A 19,575-nucleotide genomic window follows, 5' to 3' on the forward strand; every position below is an offset into this window, starting at 1 on the left:
CATACAACAAAAGGTCAAAGTCAGCAATTTAAACTTTGCAACTTGAACATCATTCCCAGGCAATGTTAAGGGCTCAGCCCAGTGCTTGTAGTTACCCTGATCCCAGCGTTGTGCTGGGGGAGCAGGCGTAGGGGCGCCGCATCAGATGATCAGTTGCTTGCTGGCTTGATTGTGTTGAGGAGAAAGACCGAAGGGCAGATACCACCTCTGATACGGCAGGAAGGGGCCGGGAAGTCTGCAGGTTGCGACCTCCACAGTGTGCCAGGCTGGAGGGTCCTGCAATGATGTTTGCAATCAGACTCTGCGGCTGAAAGAAAGAAAACAAAATTTCTTACAGTACCTGTGATTTTCATCTGCGATAACAGCAGCTCATGGATCACATGACTTGTGCTGCCTGTATTGGAGGAGTGTCTGGAGAGTTTCCAAGATAAAATCTTATCAGCATGCTCAGAGAGAGCCCTCTGCAACACTTAGTTTAACAATTAGAAAGATAAAGCAGCTGAATTTTCAGTGGGAAACACTCTGGGAGCTTCCCTTTCAAAGGAGAAATTACTACTTACTCGCTGACATATAGCCCTGCCCCGACATCAATCCTCCAGTATTACTAAAAAAGCAAAACTGTGACCAAACAGATTAGACTCAAACATGACTATTAACAATCAGCCATTCATGCTTCCAGCCAACTGGGAAACACTGAACTCAGCCAAAAAGCTAACATTCACTAAACTTAAGGCTGGTCATGTCACTTACCAGTCCTTCAAATAAATTAACAGAAATAACACTCCTCGTCATCCACATATAAAGGATGAATTAAAAGCAAGTAGGCAGCCCAGCATGGGTTGTGGATTGGCCTGCCTTCCTTACAGGAAAGGAAATTATCAGGTAAGTAGTAATTTCACCTTCCTCTGCATTCTGGCAGGCCAATCCACACCAGTGAGATATACCAAAGCTACTCCCAAAAAGGGTGGGAAGCTACCCGTGGTCCCATCTACAACTCGTGCGCAAAAGCGGTAATGCTTGGAGGAAGTGTGCAAGGAGGTGCAAGTGTGCTGCTGTTTGGTAAATCTCGGCAAGAGGCAACAACCGAAGCTCTGCTCACGAAACTGTTTTAGCTCTGACCTGGCTAAGTAAAGGGAGATCTGCATCCACAAAGGTGGCCATGATGACTTCTTTCACCCAACGGGCTATAGTTGCCCATGTCACCGGTTCACCTTGTTTACCTCCAACATGAAACACAAACAGTCGAGCAGACTTCCTGAAAGAGAGAGTAAACTTCAAGTACCGCACCAGATGGTGCTTGAAATCAAAGGCATGCAGCAGATGACAATCACGCTCCTCTCTACCCCTGTCCAGCGTGGGCAGGGAAATAGACTGATTCAAATGAAACTCTGAAACCACTTTCGGCAAAAAAAGAAGGTACAGTCCTAAGCTGCACTGCCCACGGAGTCATTCGTAGAAACGGCTCATGGCAAGAAACAGCTTGCAGCTCGGAGACCCGCTGTGCTGAGAAAAACTGTTTTCAAGGTGAGCAGCTGCAAAGAGAGACCAAGCAATGGATGATATATGACCTGCCAAAAAATGAAAGACCAGATTAAGATCCCAAAGAGGGACCGGGAACCGCAAGGGAGGACATACATGCTTAATTCCCTTAGAAACCTGGACACATCTGGGTGGGACGACAAGGTTGCACCATTGACTTGCCCCCTATAGCAAGTGAGAGCTGCTACCTGCACCTTCAGAGTCTTAAGGGCCAAGCCTTTAAACAAGCCCTTTTTCAAAAATTCCAATATAAGTGGAATTTCAATTTTGAGCAGATGAGAACCTCACTCTTCATACCAGCTCTCGAATACTCTCCAAACTCAAACATAAGCGAGAGATGTAGAAAATTTCCAGGCCCGGAGCAAAGTGGAATTCACTGTAGAAGAATAATTATGTTTCAGCAACCGAGACCTCTCAAGGGCCAAATCGTAAGCGAAACCGATCCAGATCGTCATGCAATATGGGCCCCTGATGCAAAAGATCCTTCCTGAGTGGTAGTCTGAAAGGATTGTCCACTAGTAGCTTCTGAAGATCAGCATACCGTGGCCTCTTTGGCCAATCCAGAGCCACTAGAAGTACAGTTTGGTAAGACTTGCAATCTTCCGAATAGCCCTGCCTATCATTGGCCATGGCAGCAAGGCATACAACACCCCACTCAATGCCAAACCTGAACAAAAGCATCAATGCCCAGTGCTATCAGATCACTTCTGCGACTGAAGAACCGTGTTATCTTCATGTTGCTGGAGGTTGCCAGATAATCCAGGTACTGACAACCACAGCGCGTCACTATGAGCTGAAAGGTTTCGTCTGCCAACTCCCACTATCCTGGGTCCAAGACCTGCCTGCTGAGGAAGCATTCTCGGCAATGTGGGAGGAGAATGTGTCCTGGAGATGGAGTTCTGACCACACCATACGTGTGTCTATCTCCACCATACGTGTGTCTATCTCCATAGACACCTACTGGCTTCTGATTCTGCCTTGATGATTGATGTAGGCTATCATCGTGACATTGTCCGACATTATCCTTCCCACTTGAACTTCTAGCTGCTTGACGATCTGCAAGCACACTAGTCAAACTGCACAAGCTTCCAAATGATTGATGGTCCACTGCCGCTCCTCGGAATTCCAGTGACCTTGTGCCGCCAACTCTTGAGACTGAGCCCCCTAACCCAGAAAGCTTGCATCTGTTGTGAGCACTGACCAGTCCAGTGTCGCCAAGGAAACCACCTTCCTTTGATGATTTGCTTGTAACCACCAGTGCAACTAGACGCTCACCTCCAAAGAGGAGTCTCACTGCTTACTCTTGGGACTGCAACATGCCGCATGCATGAAAAAAGTGCGAAAAGTGCGCTGAAAAAAGTGCAAAAAGCGAAATGTAAATAAATAAAAAATGCATGCCGTCATCCAGGAGACTATGTCTAAAGTAGCTGCCATTGATCCTAGGACCTAAAATAAGATCAAACCATTGCATGGATATTCCTTCTCAGGGCCTGAACTTGAGCAATTAACTTCTGAATGCAACTCTCTGGCTCTGTACTGAATTGCATGCCGAGATACTCTAGCATCCGAGATCACTGAAAACTGCTCCTGGCCAAGTTCACCACCCAGGCTAGCTCCTGGAGCAAGGAGATCACCTTGCAGGATGACAAGTGACTCTTTTCTGCACTTTTGGCCCGAATCAACCAGTCTGGATACGGATGGACCAGAATGCCCTCCTTTCATAAAGAAACTGCTACCATCACCATGACCTTGGAGAAGGTCCTGGGTGCTGTAGCCCAGGCCCTGAAATTGATGACGACATCCCAGAATGGTGAAGCATAGAAAATGATGTTCCAGGCGAATGGGAATATGTAGATAGGCCTCTGTCAGGACGAGAGAAATGAGAAATTCTCATTTGTACCACCATTATGATGGAATGTAGAATTTCCATTCGGAAATGAGTCACATGCAAATGTTGATTGACCCTTTTCAGATCCAGGATGGGCCGAAAGACTCCTCTTCTTTCTTGGGAACGACAAAATAAATGGAATAACTCCCCTAATATTTTCTTGCGATCTGTGAACAGGAACTACGGCCTTCAAATCCAACAGCCTCTTTAACTTCGTCTCCACTGCCATTCTCTTCTGCAGAGTGTTGCTTGGAGAGACCATAAATGCATCCGGAGGAATTTTGAGAAATTATAGAGCACAGCCATCCCTTATCACTTCCAGGACCCACGGGTCCATCGTAATCTGGACCCACCTTTGAAAAAAGCAAGATAACCGCCCACCTATCTCCTGATCCAGTAGGTGAGCCCCCCACACCTTCATTTTGAAGAGTGAGATGCTCCGGCCCTGGAGCCCGCATCTTTACGAGGCTTCTTAGGCCAAAAGGGCTGAGACCTTCTGAAGGGACGAGACCTTTGAGTAGTTCCTCTTTGGTAAGGATGAAATCAACAAGAATCCCTGGAGCAGCTACTCTCCCCAAAAGGACGCGTTGCCGCCTTCTTGTCCTCCAGCAATCGAGGAATGTTGGATTCTCCCCAGCTATTTGCCATTTTCTCCAACTCACTGCCGAATAAAAGAGAATCCTTAAAGGGTAACCTTGTGAGATTGGACTTAAAAATAGTGTCTGCCAACCAATTTCGCAGGCACAGCTGGCGCCTAACCGCTATTGCAGAAGCCACCCCCTAGCAGCCATCTGAACCAAGTCACAGCCCGCATCAGTGAAGAATATGGCCCCTGGTTCCATCCGATCTGCCATTGGACCCCGCTCCTTGTGTCTCTAGAGAGAGATGCAAACCAGCCTGAGCCACCAAGCAAAAGCAAGAAGCAATTTGCAAATTCATTGCCATGCTCTCAATGGCCTGCTTAAGGATACACATACACACGTCAATCCTTCTATCCTGAGCATCTTTTACAGCTATCCTTCCTTCCACTGGAATGGTGGTTCACTTGGTCGCAGCGCATACCAAGGCATCCACCTTCAGGAATCGCAACTGCTCCTTTGCCTTTGGATCCAAGGGGTACAAACTCGCTAAATCGCACCTCCCCTTAAAACTCGCCTCCGGGTCACTCCACTAAAGATCAATTAAATCTTGAATTGGATCCAGAAGGGGAAAGAAGCAGCACGCTTTGAGTAAGGTGACCAATATGGGATCTTTCTTTTGAAAACCCGTAGCATCACCCCCATCCATACTGAGCGTCTTCGTGGTCTGAGACAACAGACTCGGCTACTCATCTCTGTAAAAAAACCAGAGTAGAGTCCGATGTGGCTCTAAATCAAGTAGAATTTCTCCCTCTTCTAGAGTAGAGAATTCCAAGTCCCCATAGGAGTCATCTGATGTATCATGATCCACATTCCTTTGAACATCTCCAGGGACAGCCTCCTTGCGACGCTTGCACGCAATGGCTGACAAATGGGAGCCCCCCAAGAATGTGAACCCTGCTTAGAAGGCTGGTTCGCCTGTGCTGAGCACCCCTGCAGGAATGTCTGCAGGTCCTGGAAAAATTTCACCCAGAAGACTGTCTGACACTTTTCTCGGAAATGCCTCTGTCACTGGGAACAAGGTGGGAGGGGACTCGTCCTCTGTGTTGCCTTTCGCCCCACTCCCCTATGGAGTCACCATAGCCCGACGAAATGTTCCAACATCGCTAAAATATGTAGCAGCCAAATCACATCTAGCATCTAAACAGTGCTGACACAGGTTTAAAGAGAGCGATGGATGGCTTGCCCTTATAGGGCAAGCCTCACAGATAGCAAGGCACTTAAACTTTTTTGTCCTCGGCGCCATAGCTTTCCCTGCACTCAGCTCTAGGCGGCCTCCTGTATGCACACCAACCAACTAGGTGTACGCGCACAAATACGTGCCCAAAACTGGGCTGCCGGCTATTTGCAGAAGCACCCCATGCACAAATATGCGCTCAAATCTAGGCCACCGTCTTACACGCACAAGCACTCCCGCACGCAGACCCGCGCTCAAATCTAGGCTAGGGCCTTATGTACAGAAGTACACGCGACATGTGCATCCAGTTCAGGCTACCACTGTACGGTGAAAATGCATGCATTCACCTACGTGCGCAGGAAAAATTCACCACTGCGGCCTACCATGCAGCTGACCGAAGAAAGCCGGAGGAGCAGGGCCTAGCCCAAAAGCTGCTCAGCCCGCTGAGTCTGAGCCACCTCCACTTTATACTAACTCCCCAGAGAAGTAAGAGAGAAAAGGGGGTCAGATATGCTGAGGAACAAACAAGGGAAGGAGGACCCAGTAAGGTAAAAAAGAGGAGACTAAAACTTCCCTACTCTTTTTCTCTTATTTTTTTTTTAACCTGAGCTCGGCCCTCTCTGGCTAAGAGCACGAGTGGGCTCTGACTATGGGGGGAGAGGGCATAAGCCTTCACTGCCGAGCATTCCCTCATCCTTGCTACTTTTGTTTTCTTCCAAGTCCACGCCAGGCCAGGTTCATAGACATAAATCGCTTAACTGTGGGAGGAGCCCAAGCAATGCGTTTGAATTTTCTATCACCTCTTAATTTTCTTAATAATCTTTTTTTTTCTTTTTACCACAAGCAATCCCCACAAGGAAGCTGCACGTCCACCATCTGCTGGAGACAGAGAATACTGGTGGGCTAATGTCGAGGCAGGGCTATATGTGGGTGATACCAAGGACTCAGTTTTACTCAGTCCTTGGTATCACCAAGTCCTTGGACTCAGTTTTACAAAGGATCACTTCAAGTACCTCCAGCCAAGACTACCAGACACATCACGCTCAGAGATCGGGCATTCTCCACAGCCGGTCCAACATTATGGAACTCCATTCCCCCGGATCTTAGAATGGAACCCAACATCTCAACATTCAAGATAAGACTCAAACGTGGCTGTTCACGCAGGCCTTTCCTAACTCCAACCCCATCTAATCTCCCTTCACACAACAAGCTCCGCTAGTATTAGCGTTAATAGCCACCTTTCAAAATGTTATTTATACTTATATTTTACTATCTAATCTTCATTTCCCTTCTCATTCCAAGTTATTGTTTTCCCTTTTTTTATGTAACTGCTTTTCTGCACTTTTGTTAATGGTAAAGTTTCACCCCTGTTTCTTGTGAACCAGCATGATGGGACCACCGTCTTGAATGTTGGTATATAAAAAACTTAAATAAATAAATAAATAAATAAATGTGGGTGATACCAAGGACTCAGTTTTACTCAGTCTCCATCGGCTGATAGGCGTGCATAACCCACTGGTGTGTACTGGCCTGCCTGAATGCAGAGGAAATGAGCTCACAAGCCCCCAGGCTCAGTTATAAAGCCATTTAATCTTAAGTGATCTCCCAGACAGCCTCCAGTAACTGCATTCACAGCCTCTCTGAGCATCACATTAGGTAAATGGGTCCTATAGCAATTCAGTTCCAAGGAGGAAGACTCAGGAGTAATTTAAAGAAAGAGGAGAGGTTGGTGGATGCATGGAACAGCCTCCCCAAGGAAGTGGAGGAGACGAGGACAGTATCTGAATCCAAGAAAGGGACAAACACGGGGGATCTCTGAGGGCGCTGGAAAGACTGTAGAGATGGGCAGACTAGAAAGGCCCTATGCTCTTTTTCTGCTAACTTATTTCTATTCTCAACTTCAATTGCAAACAGTGAAAGCATCCCTGAAGTCACTGTCCCAACTCAGGACTGTTACAGCAGCAGTGCAAGCTTCCCTCACACACAAACATATGTGGCACCCATTATCACAGAACAAGTACAGCACGCACAGCTGCAGTCACACACATACACACCTGCACTGCAACCCCTCAAACAGAACAAGTACAGCACGCACAGCTGCAGTCACACACATACACACCTGCACTGCAACCCCTCAACAGAACAATTACAGCACGCACAGCTGCAGTCACACACATACACCCCTGCAACTGCAACCCCTCAAACAGAACAAGTACAGCACGCACAGCTGCAGTCACACACATACACACCTGCACTGCAACCCCTCAAACAGAACAAGTACAGCACGCACAGCTGCAGTCACACACATACACACCTGCACTGCAACCCCTCAAACAGAACAAGTACAGCACGCACAGCTGCAGTCACACACATAACACCTGCACTGCAACCCTCAACAGAACAAGTACAGCACGCACAGCTGCAGTCACACACATTACACACCTGCACTGCAACCCTCCATGGAACAAGTACAGCACGCACAGCTGGCAGTCACGCACATACCACACCTGCCACTGCAACCCTCCCATGGAACAAGTACAGCACGCACAGCTGCAGTCACGCACATACACACCTGTACTGCAACCCTCCCATGGAACAAGTACAGCACACACAGCTGCAGTCACGCACATACACACCTGCACTGCAACCCTCCCATGGAACAAGTACAGCACGCATAGCTGCAGTCACACACATACACACCTGCACTGCAACCCTCCCATGGAACAAGTACAGCACGCACAGCTGCAGTCACACACATACACACCTGCACTGCAACCCTCCCATGGAACAAGTACAGCACGCACAGCTGCAGTCACACACATACACACCTGCACTGCAACCCCTCAAACAGAACAAGTACAGCACGCACAGCTGCAGTCACACACATACACACCTGCACTGCAACCCCTCAAACAGAACAAGTACAGCACGCACAGCTGCAGTCACACACATACACACCTGCACTGCAAACCCTCAAACAGAACAAGTACAGCACGCACAGCTGCAGTCACACACATACACACCTGCACTGCAACCCTCCCATGGAACAGTACGCACGCACAGCTGCAGTCACACACATACACACCTGCACTGCAACCCTCCCATGGAACAAGTACAGCACGCATAGCTGCAGTCACACACATACACACCCTGCACTGCAACCCCTCAACAGAACAAGTACAGCACGCACAGCTGCAGTCCACGCACATACACAACCTGCACTGCAACCCCTCAAACAGAACAAGTACAGCATGCACAGCTGCAGTCACGCACATACACACCTGCACTGCAACCCCTCAAACAGAACAAGTACAGGCCACGCACAGCTGCAGTCACACACATACAAACCGCACTGCAACCCTGCAAACAGAACAAGTACAGCACGCACAGCTGCAGTCACACACATACACACCTGCACTGCAACCCTCCCATGGAACAGTTACTGCACGCACAGCTGCAGTCACACACATACACACCTGCACTGCAACCCCTCAAACAAACAAGTACAGCAACGCACAGCTGCAGTCACACACATACACACCTGCACTGCAACCCTCCCATGGAACAAGTACAGCACGCACAGCTGCAGTCACGCACATACACACCTGCACTGCAACCCTCCCATGGAACAAGTACAGCACGCACGCTGCAGTCACGCACATACACACCTGTACTGCAACCCTCCCATGGAACAAGTACAGCACACACAGCTGCAGTCACGCACATACACACCTGCACTGCAACCCCCCCATGGAACAAGTACAGCACGCATAGCTGCAGTCACGCACATACACACCTGCACTGCAACCCTCCCATGGAACAAGTACAGCACGCACAGCTGCAGTCACACACATACACACTGCACTGCAACCCTCCCATGGAACAAGTACAGCACGCACAGCTGCAGTCACACACATACACACCTGCACTGCAACCCCTCAAACAGAACAAGTAAAGCACACCACTGCAGTCACACACTACACACCTGCACTGCAACCCCTCAAACAGAACAAGTACAGCACGCACAGCTGCAGTCACACACATACACACCTGCACTGCAACCCCTCAAACAGAACAAGTACGCACGCACAGCTGCAGTCACCACATACACACCTGCACTGCAACCCCTCAAACAGAACAAGTACAGCACGCACAGCTGCAGTCACGCACATACACACCTGCACTGCAACCCCTCAAACAGAACAAGTACAGCACGCACAGCTGCAGTCACACACATATACACCTGCACTGCAACCCTCCCATGGAACAAGTACAGCACGCACAGCTGCAGTCACGCACATACACACTTGCACTGCAACCCTCCCATGGAACAAGTACAGCACGCACAGCTGCAGTCACGCACATACACACCTGCACTGCAACCCTCCCATGGAACAAGTACAGCACGCATAGCTGCAGTCACACACATACACACCTGCACTGCAACCCTCCCATGGAACAAGTACAAGCACGCACAGCTGCAGTCACACACATACACACCTGCACTGCAACCCTCCCATGGAACAAGTACAGCACGCACAGCTGCAGTCACACACATACACACCTGCACTGCAACCCTCCCATGGAACAAGTACAGCACGCACAGCTGCAGTCACACACATACACACCTGCACTGCAACCCTCCCATGGAACAAGTACAGCACGCACAGCTGCAGTCACACACATACACACCTGCACTGCAACCCCTCAAACAGAACAAGTACAGCACGCACAGCTGCAGTCACACACATACACACCTGCACTGCAACCCTCCCATGGAACAAGAACACAGCACGCACAGCTGCAGTCACACACATACACACCTGCACTGCAACCCCTCAAACAGAACAATTACAGCATGCACAGCTGCAGTCACACACATACACACCTGCACTGCAACCCCTCAAACAGAACAAGTACAGCACGCACAGCTGCAGTCAACACACATACACCCTGCACTGCAACCCCTCACACAGAACAAGTACAGCACGCACAGCTGCAGTCACACACATACACACCTGCACTGCAACCCCTCAAACAGAACAATTACAGCATGCACAGCTGCAGTCACACACATACACACCTGCACTGCAACCCCTCAAACAGAACAAGTACAGCACGCACAGCTGCAGTCACACACATACACACCTGCACTGCAACCCTCCCATGGAACAAGTACAGCACACACAGCTGCAGTCACACACATACACACCTGCACTGCAACCCCTCAAACAGAACAAGTACAGCACGCCACAGCTGCAGTCACACACATACACACCTGCACTGCAACCCCTCAAACAGAACAATTACAGCACGCACAGCTGCAGTCACACACATACACACCTGCACTGCAACCCCTCAAACAGAACAAGTACAGCACGCACAGCTGCAGTCACACACATACACACCTGCACTGCAACCCTCCCATGGAACAAGTACAGCACGCACAGCTGCAGTCACACACATACACACCTGCACTGCAACCCTCCCATGGAACAAGTACAGCACACACAGCTGCAGTCACACACATACACAACTGCACTGCAACCCTCCCATGGAACAAGTACACACGCACAGCTGCAGTCACGCACATACACACCTGCACTGCAACCCTCCCATGGAACAAGTACAGCACGCATAGCTGCAGTCACACACATACACACCTGCACTGCAACCCCTCAAACAGAACAAGTACAGCACGCACAGCTGCAGTCACACACATACACACCTGCACTGCAACCCTCCAATGGAACAAAAACAGCACGCACAGCTGCAGTCCACACATACACACCTGCACTGCAACCCCTCAAACAGAAATTACAGCATGCACAGCTGCAGTCACACACATACACACCTGCACTGCAACCCCTCAAACAGAACAAGTACAGCACGCACAGCTGCAGTCACACACATACACACCTGCACTGCAACCCCTCAAACAGAACAAGTACAGCACGCACAGCTGCAGTCACACACATACACACCTGCACTGCAACCCCTCAAACAGAACAATTACAGCCTGCACAGCTGCAGTCACACACATACACACCTGCACTGCAACCCCTCAAACAGAACAATTACAGCATGCACAGCTGCAGTCACACACATACACCCCTGCACTGCAACCCCTCAAACAGAACAAGTACAGCACGCACAGCTGCAGTCACACACATACACACCTGCACTGCAACCCTCCCATGGAACAAGTACAGCACGCACAGCTGCAGTCACGCACATACACACCTGCACTGCAACCCTCCCATGGAACAAGTACAGCACGCACAGCTGCAGTCATGCACATACACCTGCACTGCAACCCTCCCATGGAACAAGTACAGCACGCACAGCTGCAGTCACGCACATACACACCTGCACTGCAACCCTCCCATGGAACAAGTACAGCACGCATAGCTGCAGTCACACACATACACACCTGCACTGCAACCCTCCCATGGAACAAGTCAGCACGCACAGCTGCAGTCACACACATACACACCTGCACTGCAACCCCTCAAACAGAACAAGTCCAGCACGCACAGCTGCAGTCACACATACACCCACCTGCACTGCAACCCTCCCATGGAACAAGTACAGCACGCACAGCTGCAGTCACACACATACACACCTGCACTGCAACCCTCCCATGGAACAAGTACAGCACGCACAGCTGCAGTCACACACATACACACCTGCACTGCAACCCTCCCATGGAACAAGTACAGCACGCACAGCTGCAGTCACACACATACACACCTGCACTGCAACCCTTCCATGGAAACATACAGCACGCATAGCTGCAGTCACACACATACACACCTGCACTGCAACCCCTCAAACAGAACAAGTACAGCACGCACAGCTGCAGTCACACACATACACACCTGCACTGCAACCCTCCCATGGAACAAGAACAGCACGCACAGCTGCAGTCACACACATACACACCTGCACTGCAACCCCCTGGAACAAGTACAGCACGCACAGCTGCAGTCACACACATACACACCTGCACTGCAACCCTCCCATGGAACAAGTACAGCACGCACAGCTGCAGTCACACACATACACACCTGCACTGCAACCCTCCCATGGAACAAGTACAGCACGCATAGCTGCAGTCACACACATACACACCTGCACTGCAACCCCTCAAACAGAACAAGTACAGCACGCACAGCTGCAGTCACACACATACACACCTGCACTGCAACCCCTCAAACAGAACAAGTACAGCACGCACAGCTGCAGTCACACACATACACACCTGCACTGCAACCCTCCCATGGAACAAGTACAGCACGCATAGCTGCAGTCACACACCCCTCAAACAGAACAAGTACAGCACGCACAGCTGCAGTCACGCACATACACACCTGCACTGCAAACCCCTCAAACAGAACAAGTACAGCACGCACAGCTGCAGTCACGCACATACACACCTGCACTGCAACCCCTCAAACAGAACAAGTACAGCACGCACAGCTGCAGTCACGCACATACACACCTGCACTGCAAACCCCCAAACAGAACAAGTACAGCACGCACAGCTGCAGTCACACACATACACACCTGCACTGCAACCCTCCCATGGAACAAGTACTGCACGCACAGCTGCAGTCACACACATACACACCTGCACTGCAACCCCTCAAACAGAACAAGTACAGCACGCACAGCTGCAGTCACACACATACACACCTGCACTGCAACCCTCCCATGGAACAAGTACAGCACGCACAGCTGCAGTCACACACATACACACCTGCACTGCAACCCTCCCATGGAACAAGTACAGCACGCACAGCTGCAGTCACACACATACACACCTGCTCTGCAACCCCTCAAACAGAACAACAGTACAGCACGCACAGCTGCAGTCACGCACATACACCCTGCACTGCAACCCCTCAAACAGAACAAGGACAGCACGCACAGCTGCAGTCACACACATACACACCTGCACTGCAACCCCTCAAACAGAACAAGTACAGCACGCACAGCTGCAGTCACACACATACACACCTGCACTGCAACCCCCCAAACAGAACAAGTACAGCACCCACAGCTGCAGTCACACACATACACACCTGCACTGCAACCCTCCCATGGAACAAGTACTGCACGCACAGCTGCAGTCACACACATACACACCTGCACTGCAACCCCTCAAACAGAACAAGTACAGCACGCACAGCTGCAGTCACACACATACACACCTGCACTGCAACCCTCCCATGGAACAAGTACAGCATGCACAGCTGCAGTCACACACATACACACCTGCACTGCAACCCTCCCATGGAACAAGTACAGCACGCACGGCTGCAGTCACACACATACACACCTGCACTGCAACCCTCCCATGGAACAAGTACAGCACGCACGGCTGCAATCACGCACATACACACCTGCACTGCAACCCTCCCATGGAACAAGTACAGCACGCACGGCTGCAGTCACGCATACACACCTGCACTGCAACCCTCCCATGGAACAAGTACAGCACGCACGGCTGCAGTCACGCACATACACACCTGCACTGCAACCCTCCCATGGAACAAGTACAGCACGCACGGCTGCAGTCACGCACATACACCTGCACTGCAACCCTCCCATGGAACAAGTACAGCACGCACGGCTGCAGTCACGCACATACACACCTGCACTGCAACCCTCCCATGGAACAAGTACAGCACGCACAGCTGCAGTCACGCACATACACACCTGCACTGCAACCCTCCCATGGAACAAGTACAGCACGCACAGCTGCAGTCACGCACTACACACCTGCACTGCAACCCCTCAAACAGAACAAGTACAGCACGCACAGCTGCAGTCATGCACATACACCCTGCACTGCAACCCCTCAAACAGAACAAGTACAGCACGCACAGCTGCAGTCACGCACATACACACCTGCACTGCAACCCTCCCATGGAACAAGTACAGCACACACAGCTGCAGTCACGCACATACACACCTGCACTGCAACCCTCCCATGGAACAAGTACAGCACACACAGTGGCAGTGCAAGCTTTCCTTAGAAACACACATACTCACCTGCACTGCAACCCCTCAAACAGAACAAGTACAGCACACACAGCTGCAGTCACACACATACACACCTGCACTGCAACCCTCCCATGGAACAAGTACAGCACACACAGTGGCAGTGCAAGCTTTCCTTAGAAACACACATACACACCTGCACTGCAACCCCATCCACAGAACAGGTACAGCATAACAGCACAGAACAAGCTTCCTTCACAAACAGACATACACACCTGCACCACAACCTTCTCATAGAAAGGGTACAGAGTGCACAGTGAAAAAGTACAGCAGGCATAGTGGCAGTGCAAGCTTCCCTTACACACAGGTGCACTGCAGCCATTCCCACAGAACAGGTACACACACAAAGCAGCAATGCAAGCTTCCTTCACAAACGCATTATACACCTGCACTGCAACCCCTCTCTCAGAACAGGTACAGCACACCAATGGCACTGCAAGCTTCCCTCACAAAGCACTTACACACCTGTGCTACATCCCCTCCCATAGGACACGTACAGCACGCACAGCGGCAGTGCAAGCTTCCCTCATAAACACAACTGTGCTACAACCCCTCCCACAGAATAGCTACAGCATGCACAGCAGCAATGCAAGCTTCCTTAACACACAGATGCACTGCACCCATTCCCACAGAACAAGTGCAGCACGCACAGCAGCAGTGTAAGCTTGCTTTACCAACACATACACCCTGCACCACAACCCATCCCACAGAACAGGTACAGGACACATAGTGGTAGTGCAAGCTCCCTTCACAAACACTCATACACCCTGCACTGCAACCCCCCACAGAACAGGTACAACATGCACCGCAGCAGTGCAAGCTTCATTCACAAACACACACACACCTGCACCGCAACACCTCCCACAGAAAGGGTACAGCACCACAGCGGCAATGCAACCTTACCTGACACACACACACACACACACACACACACACACACACAGAAACACTGCACCCATGCCCACAAAACATGTACAGCATGCACAGTGGTAGTGCAAGCTTCCCTCACAAACACACACACACACATCTGCGCTACAACCCCTCCCTCAGAACAGGTAGAGCACGCACAGCGGCAGTGCAGGCTTCCCTCACACACATACCACACCTATTCCCACAGAACAGGTACAGCACATACAGCGGTAGTGCAAGCTTCCCTCACACACACACTGCACCTATTCCCACAAAACAGGTACAGCATGCACAGCGGCAGTGCAGGCTTCCCTCACACACACCCGCACCTATTCCCACAGAACAGGTACAGCACGTACAGCAGTAGTGCAAGCTTCCCTCACACACACACCACACACACACCACACACACACACATACCACACCTATTCCCACAGAACAGGTACAACATGCACAGCGGCAGTGCAGGCTTCCCTCACACACACACTGCACCCATTCCCACAAGACAGTACAGCATGCACAGCGGCAGTGCAGGCTTCCCTCACACACACACCCACCTATTCCCACAGAACAGGTACAGTATGCAAAGCAATGCAAACTTCCCTCACACACACACTGCACCCATTCCCACAGAACAGGTACAGTATACGCAGCAATGCAAACTTCCCTCACACACACTGCACCCATTCCCACAGAACAGGTACAGTATGCAGCAATGCAAACTTCCCTCACACACACACTGCACCCATTCCCACAGAACAGGTACAGTATGCAAAGCAATGCAACTTCCCACACACCACACTGCACCCATTCCCACAGAACAGGTACAGTATGCAAAGCAATGCAAACGTCCCTCACACACACACTGCACCACCCATTCCCACAGAACAGGTACAGTATGCAAAGCAGCAAACTTCCCCCACACACACATGCACCCATTCCCACAGAACAGGTACAGTATGCAAAGCAATGCAAACTTCCCTCACACACACACTGCACCCATTCCCACAGAACAGGTACAGTATACGCAGCAATGCAAACTTCCCTCACACACACACTGCACCCATTCCCACAGAACAGGTACAGTATGCAAAGCAATGCAAACTTCCCCACACACACACTGCACCCATTCCCACAGAACAGGTACAGTATGCAAAGCAATGCAAACTTCCCACACACACACTGCACCCATTCCCACAGAACAGGTACAGTATGCAAAGCAATGCAAACTTCCCACACACACACTGCACCCATTCCCACAGAACAGGTACAGTATGCAAAGCAATGCAAACTTCCCCACCACACACTGCACCCATTCCCACAGAACAGGTACAGTATGCAAAGCAATGCAAACTTCCGTCACACACACTGCACCCATTCCCACAGAACAGGTACAGTATGCAAAGCAATGCAAACTTCCCTCACACACACACTGCACCCATTCCCACAGAACAGGTACAGTATGCAAAGCAATGCAAACTTCCCTCACGCACACACTGCCCATTCCCACAGAACAGGTACAGTATGCAAAGCAATGCAAACTTCCCCCACACACACACTGCACCCATTCCCACAGAACAGGTACAGTATGCAAAGCAATGCAAACTTCCCCCACACACACACTGCACCCATTCCCACAGAACAGGTACAGTATGCAAAGCAATGCAAACTTCCCACACACACACTGCACCCATTCCCACAGAACAGGTACTGTATGCAAAGCAATGCAAACTTCCCTCACACACACACTGCACCCATTCCCACAGAACAGGTTCAGTATGCAAAGCAATGCAAACTTCCCTCACACACACTGCACCCATTCCCACAGAACACGTACAGTATACGCAGCAATGCAAACTTCCCACACACACACTGCACCCATTCCCACAGAACAGGTACAGTATGCAAAGCAATGCAAACTTCCCTCACGCATACACTGCACCCATTCCCACAGAACAGGTACAGTATGCAAGCAATGCAAACTTCCCACACGCACCCATTCCACAGAACAGGTACAGTATGCAAAGCAATGCAACTTCCCTCACACACACACTGCACCCATTCCCACAGAACAGGTACAGTATGCAAAGCAATGCAAATTCCTCCCTCACCACACATATACAATTCCCCCCACCTCCCCATCAGAACAAGTACAGCACAGGTAGCAGCGAGACAATTCTCCCTCATACACACAGTCCCAGCACAGTACAAGGAGCGGTGTAAGAGTCTCTCATACACACACTGCCCCTTCCCTGTACCAGGACGCTCTTCTGCAGGGTATAATTCTAGAGCTGACTGAGAATTTCAGCTTCCAATCAAGTTTTTGATTTGCAAAGAGGAGAAGAAAAACTTGAGGAACTTAGTCAGTATCATAGTATTGGATCAAAACTTCAGTTTCCGTCCAATATACCTCCAAAGGGGTTGTGCTGGGTATTATCACATTCCTGTTTTTGATTTGTAATTTCTTACATACGACTGTTGCCCACAAGATATTCCTTAGAGATCAGAACACCATTAACCCAGACTCAAACGCACCTCATATTCGGACTGATTGGAGGAAAAGAGGGGATTGTCTGGCAGCATAGTATGCAGGGCGAGTGCACTTCCACTGTCCCGTTGCACCCTCTCCTTCAGCAGGCTGATGAGCACGGTACTCTCCCGTGGAGGCTGCCACCCAGGGTTAGTGATAGCAAAGTGCATTAGTGACAACTCTGTCTTCCCATCCTCTGCTTGCTGGTAAACCGACGCTTCTGTCTTCCCTGTCGATGTCCACTGAAAGCAGAAAGCAAGGAAGAGATGCCATGAAACGCCTCATCCTTGGGCTCTGTACTGTATCCCTTCCAACCTCCCAAATTCCTATATATAAAAGCATGCTACGACCCACACCCCTCCCCCCTTGATAAGATGGGCTGTGCACTGGGATTCCCTCCATGCAGCGACACACCATAACATCCCCAACACAGCCTAACGAGACTATTTATTTATTTAATTCTTTTCTATACCGACATTCATGACACATGTTATATCACATCGGTTCACATCAAACATGGGAGTTTAACTTAACAATAATTATAGCTAGAGAGCTACTGATAGAGTTAAGGGACGTGGTAAATAGTAAGTTACAAAGAACGAGGTGTGCCTATACCTTAACTATTGCATAGACCACATGAGAGATCACCAGGTCCATCCACATTAGACATGTGCTGAGAATCTATGCCACTCTCATATATCCACTGACAGACTACAAGTGAGGCAACTAGAACCCTCATTCTCACATTAACAGAGCACCCTAGGGATGACTGCAATCCATATCACTGGAGATCCAGTTAAAGTAAATAAATAAATAAATATACAAGTTATGAAGCTCCGAGGGGGTAAGACTCAGAAACACAGGAAGACAAGGTAATAACCGAAGAACTTAATGAATTTTTTGTCTATGTCTTTATGGAGGATGACGTTGGGAACATACCCTCACATGAAACATTCTTTAATGGGGGAGATTCTGAGCAACTAAAACAAATATCTGTGACAATGGGATGTAATACAGCAGATTGATAAACTAAAGAGTAACAAATCACCAGGATTAGATGGCATCCATCCTCGAATTCTAAAACAACTACAACATGAAATTGCTAACCTGTTACTAGTAATTTGTAACTAGGGACCTTCATTTTCAGATTTCATTTTACCCAGGAATTTATCAGTGTTTACTGCAAAAACCAAAACCAACAGGTTCCATGTGAAGCGTTTATAACCATCACCATCTAATATATACCAACAGGCAGCAAGTGAAGTGTGTGTAACCTTCACCTTCTGATATATACTGACAGGCCAAATGTGAAGAGTCTATAACCTTCACCTTCTGATATATACCGACAGGCCACATGTGAAACATCAATAATCAGCACCATCCGATGATTTGATAATATAATCAAAGATGGTTATTTTAAACTAAATGTTTTAAAAAGATTAAGACCCCTCTTACATAAACAAGATTTTAGAACAGTTCTGCAAGCGTTCATCTTCTCAAAAACTGACTATTGCAATGCCTTACTATTAGGTCTACCTGCCTCTTCCACCAGACCACTCCAACTTCTGCAGAATTCAGCCGCCAGAATTTTAACCAACACCAGGAAAACTGATCATATAACTCCGATCTTAAAAGAGCTACACTGGCTACCAATCAATTATCGTATTCAGTTTAAAGCACTATCCTTAATTCATAAGACTCCCTATACTGACAAAATGGAATGGCTTACAGCCACTTTACACTTCCATACTCTACAAAGATCCACCAGATCAGCGAATAATGGAACATTGGCAATTCCTTCTCCGAAATCAGCACACTTAAACAAA

At 49.4% G+C, this 19,575-nt stretch overlaps 1 protein-coding gene across 1 annotated transcript in view; it reads right to left on the reverse strand.

Annotated features, from left to right (window-relative positions):
* LOC115093344 (autophagy-related protein 9A-like) overlaps positions 1–18,412 on the reverse strand; it is a 92,435-nt gene extending 74,023 nt beyond the window's left edge. Inside the window, exons 1-3 of the mRNA XM_029604971.1 lie at positions 18,365–18,412; positions 17,755–17,991; positions 96–307 (exon numbers count right to left, since the gene is read on the reverse strand). Coding sequence (XP_029460831.1) covers positions 96–307; positions 17,755–17,991; positions 18,365–18,412 — 497 coding nt within the window. The remainder of the gene's footprint in view (positions 1–95; positions 308–17,754; positions 17,992–18,364) is intronic.
* Between the last annotated feature and the right edge of the window lie 1,163 nt (positions 18,413–19,575).

Source organism: Rhinatrema bivittatum, chromosome 6 (genome assembly GCF_901001135.1).
Source record: "Rhinatrema bivittatum chromosome 6, aRhiBiv1.1, whole genome shotgun sequence".
In the NCBI taxonomy this organism is placed as follows: Eukaryota; Metazoa; Chordata; class Amphibia; order Gymnophiona; family Rhinatrematidae; genus Rhinatrema; species Rhinatrema bivittatum.